The sequence below is a fragment of the Scomber scombrus genome, chromosome 23 (assembly GCF_963691925.1).
Source record: "Scomber scombrus chromosome 23, fScoSco1.1, whole genome shotgun sequence".
Classification (NCBI taxonomy): domain Eukaryota; kingdom Metazoa; phylum Chordata; class Actinopteri; order Scombriformes; family Scombridae; genus Scomber; species Scomber scombrus.
This window is the reverse complement of record NC_084992.1, coordinates 16312243-16328706: the sequence shown is the minus strand read 5'-3', so window position 1 is coordinate 16328706 and position 16464 is coordinate 16312243. Positions and strand designations below refer to the sequence as shown.

The 16464-nt window shown below is 39.1% G+C and overlaps 1 protein-coding gene across 1 annotated transcript in view; it reads left to right on the top strand.

Annotated features, from left to right (window-relative positions):
- LOC134005473 (pyruvate carboxylase, mitochondrial-like) overlaps positions 1–16464 on the top strand; it is a 279864-nt gene that overhangs the window by 45159 nt on the left and 218241 nt on the right. The window contains exon 10 of the mRNA XM_062444380.1: positions 10997–11115. Within this exon, the coding sequence (XP_062300364.1) occupies positions 10997–11115 (119 nt within the window). The remainder of the gene's footprint in view (positions 1–10996; positions 11116–16464) is intronic.

Here is a 16464-nt window from a genome sequence, read left to right as displayed (position 1 = left end):
TTTTGTGCTTTATACACTCATCCTTGTCTACAGTTGAGTGTTTTGATTTGTGTACATCATATAAAATGTGTTTGTGGCTGTAATCCATTTAGCTCCCCTACTTCTTGTGGTCCTTCCTTTCACTACTCTTGCGTCACATGTTCAGTCATTATTTATCCCCAGGCCTCTTATTAAAAGGTTGCCCTGTTTAAAATCTACAGGTGCTTTGATTTTACTTATAGCTTCTTCTAAATCATTTTTTATTCATGTTTCTTTCTATATATCCCCACTTTTCCCCACTGTTTGTTTGTTGTGCAGCCATCTGCTCCATTCACCATCTACCTTCCCTCATCTCCTCTCTTCTTTGTTCTGTCCCTCTGCCCTGTCCATGCATTGCTCTCCTGCCATCTGGCCATCTGTGACCTTTCAGCCCCATGTCACTCTTGACACACACACATATTTTCTAAAGGCTCGGCAACCTTAAAGAGAGAGGAAGAAGAGAGTGATGAAAGCGGAGCAAAGGACAAGTGCCACATACAGAAAGATGACACTGGGGGAAAAAAGAAACCTTTTTGACTTGCCATGTAAAGGAAGAGAGGAAAAAGATGAAGGGGGAAAAAGCAAAGAGAGAGATCAGAGAGCAGCGGACAGAGGGAGGGTACAGGAGAAGTAGATAACTCACTTCAGAAAGAAGTGGTTTATTTGTGGAATATGGATTTTTACCTTTTCTGGTGTACTCTGATAGAATTTGCCAGTTTTTAGCTAATTTTTTGGCACATTTACTGTGTATATCCTTATCTACCAGTAAGTACTTGCAGGTTGGCATTATGGTGTAAGTACAAATACATCCCTCCAAGTAAAAGACCTGTTTCCGACCTATTTTGTTGGCTTTCATCTGTGCTGCTAAAGTGTCCTTGTGAATAACATTAAACGTGCTATATGTAAGGATTGGCCACCTGTCGAAGTCATGCTCCACACACCAAACAAACTGGAGGCAACATTTCACTGGAAAGTTGGAGTGTCCACCTCTATTGTAAGAAATAGTGTCATCAAGATATTAAATTGCCATGGAGATATTAGAGCCAGCAGTAAATTACCAACAACTTTGGTTATTTTCAGTTGGAGTTCCACTTTTAAAATGTGTAACTGGAGTACTTCTCAGCAGTGGAGAGCTCAGTATGGTCACTGGTGGCTGGAAAATGTATAACTGGCATTACTGTTTGAATCATTAGTGTTTCTGCACTACAGCTTCCAGTCATCAGTCCTGGATCAGGGCTGAGGAGGTCCTGTAATTGGAATGATTACTTTCAGCTTCTGTGATATACCTTTTTTTATTTTATTTTTAAAGCCATGTCAGAATCTGTAATGCCTTGCTTTGAAGTATATGTTTGGACCAAAAGAAGATTGACTTCTTCCAATAATACTTATTACCAAATGTTTCAGTTATATGAAGTGTGTTTTCTTATTTTTGGGACTCTCTCCTCTCCTTCATTTATATGGATGCTGTAGTTTTAGACAGCTTGAGGAAAAGGGTAGACACCCCAGAAATCAACTATGACATAAGGCCTCAATGGCAAATTCTGTGGCAATTTTTAATTTTTTTCCCTAGTAAAGCATATTTTCCCTAACTCACAACCTGTTTAGAGTGCATTTTCTAATACTAATGACCCAGCTCAGCAAACACTTTCAGGAGGGAGTCTTATCCTGTCTCAATACTCCACCAGAATTAATGACATAATAAGTACAATTTCCAATTACAGGACCCTCTTGTGTAAAACCTGTCCCATGTGAATAGTAATAAGTATCACTTTATTAGTGTTTCATTCCCTCCATTCAAATCCGTGCAAACCTTTGTATCCCTCATACTTTTCATCAAGTATGTCATTTGATGATCAGCCATTTTCTCCTTTTTTTGTCTAGCAAATGTTTTGGCGTAAAAATGAAGCTGCAACCTGAGAAAAAGTGAGAAAAGAAGGAGGATGACCTGAATCTTAATTACAGAGGCAGAGGGATGAAGTGAGAGTATGGACAGGCATGATTTAAGGCGAAAGAAATAAGTGATGGACTTAAGGCCCTGAAAAAATCTGGAATGGAGGGATGAATACATGAATGGGTAAATGGGTGGAGGGATTCCAGTCAAACTCCTTTCCATTACAGCTGGGATGAATATGAACGTGTGGGTGCATATGGGATTGTGTGTGTGTGTGTGTGTGTGTGTGTGTGTGTAGGCATACACATCCTTGTTCATCATGATCATGTGTTGTGTGTGCCTTTAGGCACATGTGATTTGTGTGCACCACTGTATATGTGTGTTCCTGTGTGTTTTGGTTGTGTGCTTTGCATGTGTTGGTGTTGGTGAGCTGCTGCTTTGGCAGCTCCCTGCAGCAAAAGGATTAGAGAGGTGGCACCACTGAAATGGAGCTGATCTATTTGTGAGTGCGCGTATGTGTTTGTGTTATTCTGTGGTCGTATCAGCAATGAATCGGATGAGAGTTGTGTGTGTGTGTGTGTGAGTCTGAAAGGGAATTGGATCAGATTACAGAGAATCTGGCACCAGCTTAACTCCAATCCCCACAAGAGAGGGGAGAAATGAAAGAAAAGAAAGAGTGTAGTTAAAGGGGAAAGCGGCAGTAATGTTTACATGAGAGGAGGGTAGAGTGAGATGCACTGTACGATCTGCTTATGTAATAACTGCTGGGTAATGTGACTGTGTGTCTCTTAAATTCCTATGTGTAACACCTTTTTAACAGCTTGTCATTTTCATTTTGTCATACAGTTGTGTATTATATGACAAGGAGAAAGGAAAGAACACCATAATCAGCCTCTATTTCATGGCACTGCTACCGTTTTCAAAATGAAGGTCATGTTTGCTCTAAACTCTATTGCTGTCATAAAGACGGTAACACTCTGTTGTCACACTGTGCAGTGTCCTCCTGGGATTCACACAAATTAAGATGTAGGGATATATTTTTTCTTCATCTGTATTTATCCCATTCCACCCTTCGGCAATGCCAGAAGCTCTGCCTTAGTATATTTTACTTTGAGAGAAGAGTGCACCCTCTTCCAGTACAGTGCTGTAAAATAACCCACAAATGTCCCACGAAGTCTGAACTAATAGCATACCAGATATAGTGCAGTGTAGAGGCAGTATTTTAAACACAGTGGATTGATCTTAAGTTTTAATGATAGTCAGCTCCTAAATAACTGGATAAAAAGATTAAAGGGGTACTGGTTAAATTCTAAAGCTTGGTAAACGGACTGCACTTACTGCTTTACAATTATTGCCTCTCATTCATGCACACTAAAAAGTGATGGTCTGCACACCTGAGCAACTAGAGCCAGTTTTATTTTACTGTAGCGAACCTTCTAAAAATCAAATAATTAAATTTTTAAAAGACAAGAATTCATGTAAAACTTCAAGATGAAGCCCTCTGCACACTAGGAAAAAACACATTGTTTGTTCCTGCATGGCTGTGGATCACAGTTTATTATAGCTATAGCATTGATTATGTGTTCAAAACAATTTAAGTTAAGCGACAAACTTGTTAAAAAAAAATAAAATCATTTGTTAGGTCACTGGTTCCGAATGTCACCCCTGCAATAAATTGACAAGCTGTACTTAACACATACACACACAAGAATGCACACTAATATTACCAGACATAGCCATTTAACAGGTCAGTACCATTGATTGTGCGATTGATTTGTTTTGTTCCCTGTGTTGCGTGAGGCACATCACGCATAAACCTAGGAGCATTTACCACGCTGTTCTGACTGCCCCTGGGCATTTCATGACCCAGCATTTACTGTTCTCTGGCAGGTGGATGGAGGGGTGGTAATGGGTGGTAATGGGGGGGTCGGATGGGGTTTGGACTAACCAGAAGGCTTTATGATGGTCTGCAGTGCAATAACCTTGCAGAAGAAATGTTTTCCCTTTTTCTTTAAACCACGTAAGAGTAGTGAGACTGTAGACTCGATGACCACTGGGTGTGTGTGTATTGTGCTTTTTGTTGTAAATTTCACTTTTCTCGAACAGTGTTGTGGGCTCAGTTTGATTGAAAATAATGTTAAAAAAGCCTGTAAAAGTTTCTCTGTTCCAGAAATCCTCTAAAAGTTCCCCCATTCCATTTCTCCATGACTTATCCAAGTCAGGACTCTGTCATACTTGTTTCTATACTTTGAGTTCAAAGACAAGAAGGATTGTTGTGCTTACCAAAAACTCTCATCTGTTAGGATTCTTTGTTTGTGTGTCCTTGCAGGAATGAAACTCCTCAAAGAAAGATAAGGCTCCACACAGAATATAGAAATGTTTACCGTCTTGGATTCATGCAGGACTTTATCAGAGAAAACATGAACAAATATTTGCCAGGAAAAAACATAAAAGGTCTAATAATTGCCAGTATAAAGTACACCTGTGCACACGTTGGTGTTCCAAATGTCACCTGAATGGAGGCGGTGACGTGTGTTTCGTGTGCTGAAGAGAGTGCATGAAATGATGCCACTGCATTTTGTATGATAAAATAAGTGGGAGTGGAAGACAGTAAGTAAAAGTGAAAAGAGCATGACGCAAAGTCAGAACTAGGTCATCAGTGGTCCCACATTTGCTCTCAAGAATAAGCAGCTCAGGCATATAGTATTGAATGATGATAAGAAGCAGGACAATGGCCATTTCACTGAAAGATGTGGGCAATAGCAGTGAGTCACCAGCATAGACGCATTAAGGCTAATCACAAATTGCTCAATCAAAGATACTGCGGCTCCAAAAGCCAAAAGGGATCCCATTGGTAATACCGCTACACTAAAGAGTCAGTACAACTTCCATCTCAAGCATCACTCTACTTAAAGCAAAGAAGATAAAGATTAGACAATGTGCAGTGCCAGCAGAAAACATGACTACACACACACACACACACACACACACACACACACACACACACACACACACACACACACACACACACACACACACACACACACACACACACACACACACACACACACACACACACACACACACACACACACAAAATACTCATGCAAACAAAAGGAGCATATGAGCACTTCTTAAAACTGCCAGCCTAAATCATTTCAGGGTTCACAGAAGACAAGTAGCCCTTAGCAACAAACTGCTGCATGGAAACTGCACTGTACTCTGTCCCTATGCTTTTAACAAATTACACTGAAAAGCAACCACAACTAAATGTATAAAGGTACAAAAGAACATATGAAGTTGGTTGGTTCATAGGCTGCTGCCTAAACTAAAGCTGCTGAGTTACCTTGTCATAATCATCCTCTTGGAAATAATGAGTAGAAAGGACTGGTCATGAAGGATGAAAGGTCAGCAACATTATTGGTCTCTAAGAAAGAAAGAAAAAACAACCCACCTCAGCTTACTGCAGATACTTTTCTGTTCTCTAAGGCAGTAAAGATAAGTACAGCTCAGACTTTGCTGTCAGCAACAACAGAAAATACAAAAGGATTGTCAAGATCAAAAGTCTACATTAGGTTTAGTCAACACTTTTATGAGCATTTAAGTCAAACTTAAAGCAAACTTCTTTCAGGTTAGAACAAATCTGAACTGGAAGTAAAAAAATGTCTACAACCTGAGATTTTATTTAAAGGTACATTCACTGTTTTTTCATGCACATTGTACATCCTTGAGGCTTAACAATGTTGAATGCATTTCCTTCCTCAATTCCCTCCTTTCACATTTGTACAACCGTTTTTTGGTTGGATGTGAGACCTTCATTGTTCACATACTGTACATGTTTTCTTTCTAGCATCATCTTCAGTGCCTTTGTTGGTAAATTGCTATATTTCTACAGTCCTGCACAATGCCTGCTTTTCTCCCAAAGGACTCCTTTCCAACGGAAACATATTCCCAAGGGGCTTTTTTAAGGGTTTCTTGGCATGTTTCCTCCACCAACTGTTGATTAATAGAGTAGAGTAAAACCACCAGTCAGGATACATAAACATGTGTGTTTCTGGTCCTCGTGTGTATGAGATACAAACAAAATGGGGACTTGCTCTTAAAAACCTGACTTCATAGTGCTTTGAATGGTCAAGCATCTCACAGTGTAATTACAATGTAATCAGCTTCTGCCTGTCAGTGTTATAGAACTGTCTTATAAAGTCCCTTCTGTCAGTGTTTTGTCTTTGCTAGAAAATAATGGTAATTCATTGATATATTCTGTACATTTTTCTGTACATTTTTTGTTACTGAATTTAAAACAACCCCAGAGTCTTACACTACTGGTGCTTGTTTTCTCATTGCAGCTTCATTTTGTTCTCAGTTGACAGGAGCAAAACTTGTGAATATGAGTTCAGTCAGTCTTAGTTATAACAAATAGTTATAGAGTCAAGAATCTTGTACTGCCCACGTACCACTTAAGTATTAAGTAGTTACTTTGGAGCTTGTTACTCACCTTTTAGCTTCAGCAAATTCTGCTATCCTTCTCCTCTGAGATCAACAAGCTGTTTTAGCCCTGAGGATTTGAAGCTGTTCAGTGTACTCACACAGTGTCTGAAGGAGAACGCTGGACATCACAGGACATTTTTCATCAGGTCCTTTGTGTTTGGAAAAATGAACTCTTTTTGCAATCTGGGTCTTTCTTCCTTCTCTGCTCCACTCCATCTTGATGATAAATGATTTTACCCAACATTTTATCACCAAAGTGAACTCTGAGAAATGTCCTGTTACAGTGAAGAGCTTTGGAGCGAGGAAAGAAAAAAAGAAAGGAAAAAAAAACAACAGATCTGTCAAGAGTCCTCATTGAATTTGAATTTTGACATCCTGTACCAACGTTGCAAATGGTTTTAAGTTGAAGTGCTTGGAGAGTGAGAGAATCCAGGGAGAGTGACAGTCCTGCCTTCACTGAAGGTCTTTGCTTTTCTACTCCTCCCTGACTACTAATCTAATCCACTCTTTCACTTTCCACGTCTCGTTGTCCTCTCCCTCCACTCCCACTGAACACTTTAATTCCTTGTTTCTGTCCTCATTTGATCCGTCAATCAGTCTTTCTTTAACTCCTTCCCCTCCTCCATCAATCTCATCTGCACTTACCCATGTTTTTCTCAGTACAGTAATTAAATGCATGAATTGTTCTTTATGCATGTGTTTCACTCTCTCGCCCTTCATGAGTACCAGTTGTCTCTTTCCCTTTTTTATTCTAAGCTATATATTTACAGTGGGCATTCATAAGTGTTGGCATCATTTAAGTGCAATCACACCCATTGTGTGGTCAGCAGCAGGGAGCTAATTGTATTATTGTACATCATGCTTGCCTGTTTGTGACAGAATGGTTGCATGCAGCACCCCACTGACCTCTCCTTGTACTAGTAAAGCCCATTGACTTGGCTGTCAGACCTATAAAACAGTGACCACTCAACTGGCTGCTACTACACTGTGACTCAGTGTGTATGAGGGAGTGCAATTTAGAATGACACATGTCCATGAATGTGTGTGTGTGTGTGTGTGTGCGTGCCTGAAAGTCTAGAGATGTGTGAGCATTATGTCCTTGTGTATACTGTCTGTGTGTGTGTGTGTGTGTGTGTAAAGGCTGAAATGTGACTTCTGCTGCTGTTCTGCCTTTCACTGTTACAATTTATCAATGAGGCCTTGGGCACTATCAATATGTATTTGTCATCACTATTGCAGGCTATACAGAATGTACTTACACACACACACACACACACACACACACACACACACACACACACACACACACACACACACACACACACACACACACACACACACGCACACTGAAAAATTCTGCTGCACACAGAGAAGGTTAAGAGAAAGGTGACTCGGGCTGAAGATTAGCATTTAGTGTGTGCACACAAGGGAGTAACTTAGCTTTAAGATATACAGCCAATGTATGTGTATGCTTGTGTGTGTAAACATATACACACATGCATTTGGACGTGCACTTTCTGTGTGTGAGGTTGGGTTTGTATTAATCATCCCAACAGCTGGATAATAGGTCTGCACAGGTGATACACACACACACACACACACACACACACACACACACACACACACACACACACACACACACACACACACACACACACACACACACACACACACACACACACACACACACACACACACACACACACACACACACACACACACACACAGCCAGACTCTGTTTCAACCAAAAAAAAAAGAACAAAACTGCAGAAGTATTGAGCATGTGGGTGTTTGTTGACAGATTTTCATTGTGTCTATGCACACTCACATATCACAGTATGTATGTTTTGGTTTATTGCAGTTTGAATATGTGTGAGACTGTGTGTTGAGGTGTGTGTGATCCTTTTTAACGAGTCTACTGGTAAAACCTGTGGGGATTTACAGATTTACAGATTTACAAATTTCTCTCAAAACTGTGCTGAGTGTGTCAAAATAATTTAGCACAGATTATGTTTTACAAGGTTACAGTGAATATTACATGTGGCTGTGTACCTGATTTTGGTCCGATTTCTTCTGGAGATGAGATCTCTTTACACAGACTTGATTCTACTAGTTACGGATTTAATAAGTGGTTGTATGTGTTGGTTTTCTCTGACAAAACAGACAGTGTTTGTGTGTTTTCAATGCATGCTTTCTCATCTCCAAAAGAATTTTGAGCTTGTTTCCTGAGGCTTATGCTTTTTGAGTTGCCAAATTCTAATTGTTGAAGTTTTAGCTTGGGGATATCCCTCAGTTTGCTTCTGCTTGACATTGATGCTCTCCAGGTGTAGGAAATCAAAGCAACCCTAAAGGCGTTAGGCTGGTTTAGCAATTAAGGAAATAAAGATATGCTTTTCTGTTTGAAGACGGGAATGATGGAATTGGTTTAGATTTACATCCTCCCATTTTGTTAACCCATTCTGATCTCCACCCAAATGCCCAGACTACAAGGAAGGAATGAGCAAATGCGATGCACAAAATCATCAGCTCAGCTCAGGAAAGATTTCTACACATGTAGGTGCCTCTGTTGCCTCTTCTCATCTTCACATCTGTGCATTCTGGGAGAGGTTAAATTGTGTTTTGGACATTTGATTGCTCACAGCCTTCTAATTTAATTTAGATGTTTTGGATGTTGTTTTCATCCAACAGTTCTTTCACTCAAAGCAGGGTTAGTTTCATTATACGGCAAAGCTTTGATTATAGGAATAATCGGTGATGTGGCTGGATCTGATCTGAGGAACTAGGAATAAAATTAACTGATTGGTAAAATTGTTGAATGTGGTTGGAACACCAATCAGGTTGTTTTGTGCAAATCATCTGTGTAATAGTGTAAAACCAATCTAATCTCAAAATTATAATAATCATCATCATAAACTTAATTTATATAGCAATTATACTCTGCTTTCAAAATCAAGCCAGGGCTGAGACAACCCAAGCAGAGCTTTGGAGGATGAGTATGGAAAGGGCTGGTTGCTGTTGCATTTCTCCAAAAATGTTGCAGTCCTAACATTTGCCTCACAATAAACATGTTTTGCACTGAATGGAGGTATGTTTAACTTCCAACAGAAAAACAAAGCAGAACAGTCTATTCAGGTTGACTGACTCTTAGCAAAGCATACTAATTACAATACATGAATAAGTTGAGATTTCTCTTCTAAATTTAGACTTTTAAAAATTGAAAATTAAAATTGCCAAAAGAGACTAATCATAGAGCAGATCTGTATGGGAAATATAAAGAAATGTTCCTACTGTAAATGGAATAATTTAAGATGGACATAAAAATCTAAATGGAAATGTTCAGCCATCAGTTCATTATGAGCATGTATAATTAAAACTGAAAGGAATATACTGAGTCAAAAGTAAATCATCTCTTAAGAGGTGACCAGAGACTGGATTATTCTTTATTTTCTGGTGTATGAAGACTGAGCCATAGAAGTAGTTATTGAAATGTTTTTTTAATACTTTATGAGCTGTATAATGTTTTTAAATGCTGCATTTGTATGGTACAATGCACACTTAAAATGAGAACATTTCATTTCCAAGACGAGAAACTTCTTTTGATAGACTAAATTGAAGTTTTACATAAGAGACATAGTTCTGTACCTTTTTTTTTTCAAGGTTTTGAGTGTTCAGTCAAAAGATTCAGTAACAACAGTAATGATCCATGTGCCTCCATAAATATACAGTACGAGGTGTCAGGAACTATGCTTTTCTGTCAAGCCCTCAGAATAGTTTTCCATCATATTCCCGTCAGCATTACTTCCTGGTTGTCCACTGAACTCATTGGCCACAGTGCATTATTTCTGCCACCATACTGCACACTGTACAACTGCAACACACACTGTTAACGGTTCTATTTATTATTATCCAGATTCATCCATAACAACAACAAAAATCAAACATTACTTATTGGTAGCAGATTTTTGCCACTTTAACATAATAGTTTACTCCTTATGTTAAATTTACAAATAATATTACAAGCCGTATTTGCTTAAGCAAATGATGTATGTATTAATGTAACTTTAAGAAGGAAGGCTTATGTAATGTATATGGAGCATTATATACAGTATAGCTGATTGCCTTGTTTTGTTTATGTGTAAATATGTGAGGCTCATTCATCCTTGTGCCTTGTGTTTAGATTGAATGGCGTAGTTTAGAGGGGCATATTAACGTCTCTTGAACTCTGAGCCAAATTCCTGTGTATTCATTTTAGCTGACACTGATTGTGTGTGCAGTGTTGTAGCTGAAAGGTGGTGGGGAAAAGTGGACTTTTATGATGATGAGCTTCAATATATCCCCTTTGATTAATGATCTAATTATTGTATTACAAGGAAAATTATGAAAAATATGCCCCCCGTCTCCATAGAAATAAAATATGAAGCTTATTCTTTCTCATTTTATGTAGTCATATTTACCTGGACAGAGGACAGGAGCTTTTGTTCTTTGGGTTTGGGCTCATTAAGATGAGTGAGTGCTCCTTCTCCAGTGCTTACACAACTAATATTACTTGGATAAGTCAGAGTAATAAAACTGCCTTCTTGCCATGTTTTTTTCCTGCAGGTGGGCTATGAGAACGCAGGGACTGTGGAGTTCTTGGTGGACAAACATGGCAAACACTACTTCATTGAAGTCAACTCGCGACTCCAGGTTGAACACACGGTCACAGAAGAAATCACAGAGTAAGTAGCAGATGTTTACTCTACGTGTGCGTAAGGGTTCAGGCTCATGGGCAGCTGGACGGTGGTGGCGGGTTGTCATTTTGTGTGTTTGTTTGGTATCATATGGGCACAGACAGGTGTGCAGCTTTAAGGTTAGATGTTTCCCACTCTGAAAAGGTGCTGAAGCATAGTGAAAGTTTGGGGTTGGAGGAGGTGTGGACGATTTTCAAGTATATGAGACATAAGCAAAAAAGGACAAAAAGAAAGATATATGGAGGAATGGTCACAGTGAGTAAAGGAAGGGAAAAAGTACGCCTCAACAGAAAGCTGGCAAGTACAAAGAAACGGGTGTAGGTGAGAGATTGGGGAAGAGAAGAGAAGCCAGCACAGGTGGGATCAGTGAAGAGAGAAAGATGAGGTCAGTGAGGGCGAGAGACAATGGGAATGAAGGAGAGATGTGAGAAAGAGAGAGAGAGGATAATGAAAGATATAAATAGCATTCCGCTTCACCGCTGACCTGTGAGATTTGTTCAACTAAAACAACACAGATGGGTGTCAGGCGAATACACACAAACACACAGCGTAAACACAAAAAAAACCACACAAGTACAGGTGTGTAGGCCCTTCATTCACAACCAGACCCATAAATCTGTGTTCAGCAGCGATGTGTGCACACACAGAAAACCATGATTACGCTAATTCATATTGAATTTCCTGCTTAATTAGCCCAATTAATGAATTAAGCTGACAAACTAACAAATCAGTGCAACTAATACAGGAAGTCATGAGCACCGGAGAGATTTGCATGGAAACAATAAAAATGATTTCACCTGTTACTACGGAAATGCACAAAACCACATGATTGACAACTTTGCTGTCTGCATACTCTTGTTGTCTTGATCAGCCTCTGCGCTCATGTTTGGTGTCTTTTATCTCTTGTGCCCTTTTTTCTTGTTTTTTTTTCTTTTTTCTTTTTACGCAAAGAAGCTGTTTGATCCACTTACTATATTTGCATTCAGCACACTGAACTAAATCAACTCTGGATGATGGGGAAAAATGCATGAGTACACACTGAGTTTCTGTTGCTACCGGTGGATGTTTGACTTGATCATCACCAGGATGTGAACTTTGTTTTCCCAAAGCATTAATTTGTGCTTTTCGAATGTCTACTTCTAAGTACATCCTGTCAGTCAAGGCCTCAATTATTCATGCCAGCCTACAAAATAGTAAAATGACTTTAAATGATGATCTGCTGGTGAGAGCTTCTGAAACACAGTAAGGTTATACGAAGAATTATATACGCCATGCTTTTTGATTTGATGCCAAGTAGGTGTTTGATATATTAACCCATCTGCTACATGACTGCTCTAGAGTCAGTAGAGTCACTTCAGTGTGTCGATGGAGGGGCTCAGTAAAGCAAACATTTTAAATGTCATGAACTAAAAGGTTGGCAGATTAACTCTTACTGCACCCAAACAGGTCACTTAATGCGGCCACTTAGTGGACTCTGCTGCAGGGATGGGATGATGTGTTGGTCGCCACATACTTGTGCAAATGAATGAAAGACAAAGAATACACTAACTGCCCATTAAAAACAAAGACTGTAACACACAGGGAATATTTCTAGATGGAAATGGGCAAGCTTGTCTCTTTTGCTGCTGCTTGTTAGTTTGACATTAAAAAGGCAAAAGCAGTTTTCAATCAATAAATAAGCTTTATTATCTTTAATTTTAGTTGGTGTCAGTAAACTAAAACTCGTCTGGTTGGTGCTTCTCTGACTGGACTATTGTGATTCACGAACACTATTTAATCTTTCTTTTTTTAAGTTTCTGTTCTTCAACACTCTTCTGTGTTGAATTATTATTATTATTATTTTCTGTCTTTTAACATTTATCTTACTGCATCGGAGATTAAAATGAGCAGAGCTGCACTGTGTTGGTTTTAAACTGGGGATAATGGATGGAATATTTATCTATTATAAATCATGTATTTCAAATCTACATAGCAGACAACGCTACAATATAAACTTTAAAAAAAAAGCAAACTATTCTCTATTACTATTGAGAGCAAATACATTTAAATATAAAAAAGTAAAAGGACATTGGAAACTGTGAAATATTACCAATATCACAGAAATATTTCCATCCAGTTTCACGTCACCAAGGATGTCATGCTGCATTAGTCTTGGAAACAAAATGAGATGGGAAAGATCTTGACTCTTCTTGAGTTTTTTTTCTTTATTCTTCCTTTGTACCACCATTATCTCCTCCTACCCTCCTTTTGTTCTTTATCTCCATCTTTGTTTCCACTCATTTCCTTCATAGTGAAACTGCTTTTGAACCTGCTTGCGCATGTGCATCGTCACACTCGCTTTCATGCAGCATTGTGCTTCTATCAGTATGACAATGCATTCATCAAGAGGTATTCTCATGTATCACAGATTCCCTCCACTTAAGTCCTGCACCAGAGTTAGTCATTTCCTTTTCATCCTGCAGAGAAACCCTCGCATCACTGAGTAAATGTGACGTTTTTGGGAATTGGGGTCATTTGAATTGGCAGCAGTGCAGTAATTACTTGAAATTTGGCAGCGTCCTGCATGAAACGGCACATGTTGAATGTATCAACTGTCACAAGCAACACCTCATTTGCACTGCTTTCATTTCAGGCTGAGTTTAGCCCTAAGCAGCCGTAGCTGACAGCTGGAGGGAGAACAAGTTCGTCCAAAAGAAACTCAACAAACATCCATCTAAATTTTTGGAGAAATGTACTCCTTACAAGGGGACAAGTATTACATTTGAGTGTAAATGACAGAAGTGGAAAGCGTAGTTTAGTTTTATTTGAACATTACATCCATTAGTCTTGTAGCTTTTCTGTTTCTCTCTGTTGCATTCTCCATCTCTGAGGTGTGTGAGCACATTTATTCTTGTTTTTGTGTGTTTGAAGCCGACTGTTTCTAATAGACTTGTCAGCGAGGTATTTTTCATACTGAGTTGTGAAACTCCCCTATAAACTTGCCATTCAACTCCCTAACTTTCCTCACCACCCTTTCTTTCATCTGTCCTGCCTAATTCTTTTTTCATCAGTCTCCTCATTCCCTATTCGATTTGTTAACTTGAGCCCTGGCTTCCTCGTCTTTTATCTTTATTCTCTCTTTCTCTGTCATTCTTTTTTTCTCTCCTCTTTCCTGTGAGGCACATTGCACCAACATTTAGAACAGTTTTTTTTTTAACATTCAGGATTCATTGATCACAGCTCCTCTGACTCATCTCAGAAGCCCCTCCATTAGTATATGATGTATCTGATGCTAGGTTTGTCAGCATCTCCTTTAACTTTACATTCTTCACACCTTTGTTTCATTGTTATCGTAGCCCTGCTTTATTTGTTTTAGATGACATGTACCACTTTTCCCCTCATCTCACAGTTTCAGCTGTTAGCAGCACTCTGTGGCTGTGTCTGAAATCACTTCCTGTTGAATATAAAGTACACAACATTTATTTAGTTTATTTGAATGTCTGAATGCTGAGTGTGTAAATGCATCTACTATATAGTGCCCTCAAATATTCCACAATGGATAGAAATAAGTAGCATTCATGGCATGTACACTACTTCCTGCTAGAAATCCCACAATCTCTACAGCTGATGATGATGAGACAAAATGATATTGAAATCTTGATTTGCTTGCTCACTATTGAGTGAACTATTAAGTGTCAATTATATAGGGAGAAGTTATTGAATGAATAAGGGACACAGCTAGGGTTTGCAGTCTTTTTTTTCTTTTTGAGCTATTTATTCTTTTGTATCAAGATGTTAACACTGTCATGGTGAGTGTGTCAATATGACAGTCACTACCACACCAGCCATACCATTTTCTACTTTACTGTAACTCTTAAAAGTCAATTCAAGAGTTTGTTTTTGATCTCTGAGCCTCACAGTTTAGTTTTTTTTTTTTTTTTTTTTACAATTAGAAATTACAACCTCAAAGCGCGGCTAGTGTTTGAACACTGATATTCCCTGTTCACACCTGGTATTAACATGCATGAGATGCGATCACTATGCGGTCAGAATCTCGATAATGCTCGTTAATTGCAAAGATCAATGATGAGAAAAACATCCAGATATAGATCACATGTTAAAAGCAGCTGTAAGTGAGTAGTTTCCCCCCCGGTTAGATGGTCTGTGGAATATTCGCCTTTACTTTGAAGATGTTGTATGTGAGTCTGCTTGGTGTGCAGTTTGACCGATCCGTTACTAATAGGATGCTATCTGTGCTGAGGGTCAATGTTACACAAATTCACACACACTTGGGTATCAAAGTCCCCCCTCTTTTACTCTTTCCACAATCCATCCCCCCTTCCTTCCCACCTGTCCATCCCATCTTCCCTCAGGCTCTCCCCTTCATCTGCACGTCCTCAGCTCACCCGGTGCATCTCTTCACCACCTTTTCTCCATCACTATGTTTCATACTTGCTTCTTTTCTCTTTCTTTCTGTCTCTCTCTCTTTCTCTCTCTTTCTTTCTTTGTTCACTCCCATCATCCTGCTTCCCCTCCAGGCTCATTCCATCTCACCATTGTCACTCGCTTTTCTCATTTACATTCATCCTCTACTTTCTTTTTTCTTCCCTCTTTGACATCTGTCTATTCATTCATCTCTCAGTCTACCTCTTCCTGTCCTTGACCTCACCTTTGTCTCATTTGCTCCATCTCACACTTCATCTTCTTTGTCCCGTTATGAACTAGTCCTTTTTCTGTCCTCACTCTCTCCATCTGCTCCTTCTTATCCTGCTGTCTTATAACTCTCAACCTGCGTCACTCTCTCTGTTCCTGCTCTTTTGCTGCTGCCTGTTAGTATAGGCAACAGACAAAATGAAAGCAACCTGAAAGAAGAACTCTGAAGTAATTAAATCACTTTTGTAAAGGCAGTCACACAGGTGAGCCATTAAGTTAAAGCCTTGGTGTATTGGCTTTAATTAGCAGGTACGTCAAAAACAAAGGGAGCATTTTCAATTATGATGACACTATATTCCAATTAGCCCTGGCCAGTCTTGGATTTTGAAACCAGTAGTTTAATGACATGAGTTTAAAAAAAAAAAGGTAATCATATGTCAGCTGGTATGGATTTTTAAAGAGTAATTTAACACCCTGTTTGAGCTTGATTATGATTCCCTCATTAATTCAAAAATCCATTCAAAAACAGTTCAAATAAACCCCCCCCCCCAGCTAAAATCATAGCTCCAGACCAGTGTCCCTCTATGTCTCTGTATCTTTGTTTTCTCTGTGTTTCAGCTGTCATCAGCCATGTAACTGTCTACAATACATCTAGTGGTCATCCACAATTCATAGAAACATAGTTACCACAGTTCGTTTTAACAT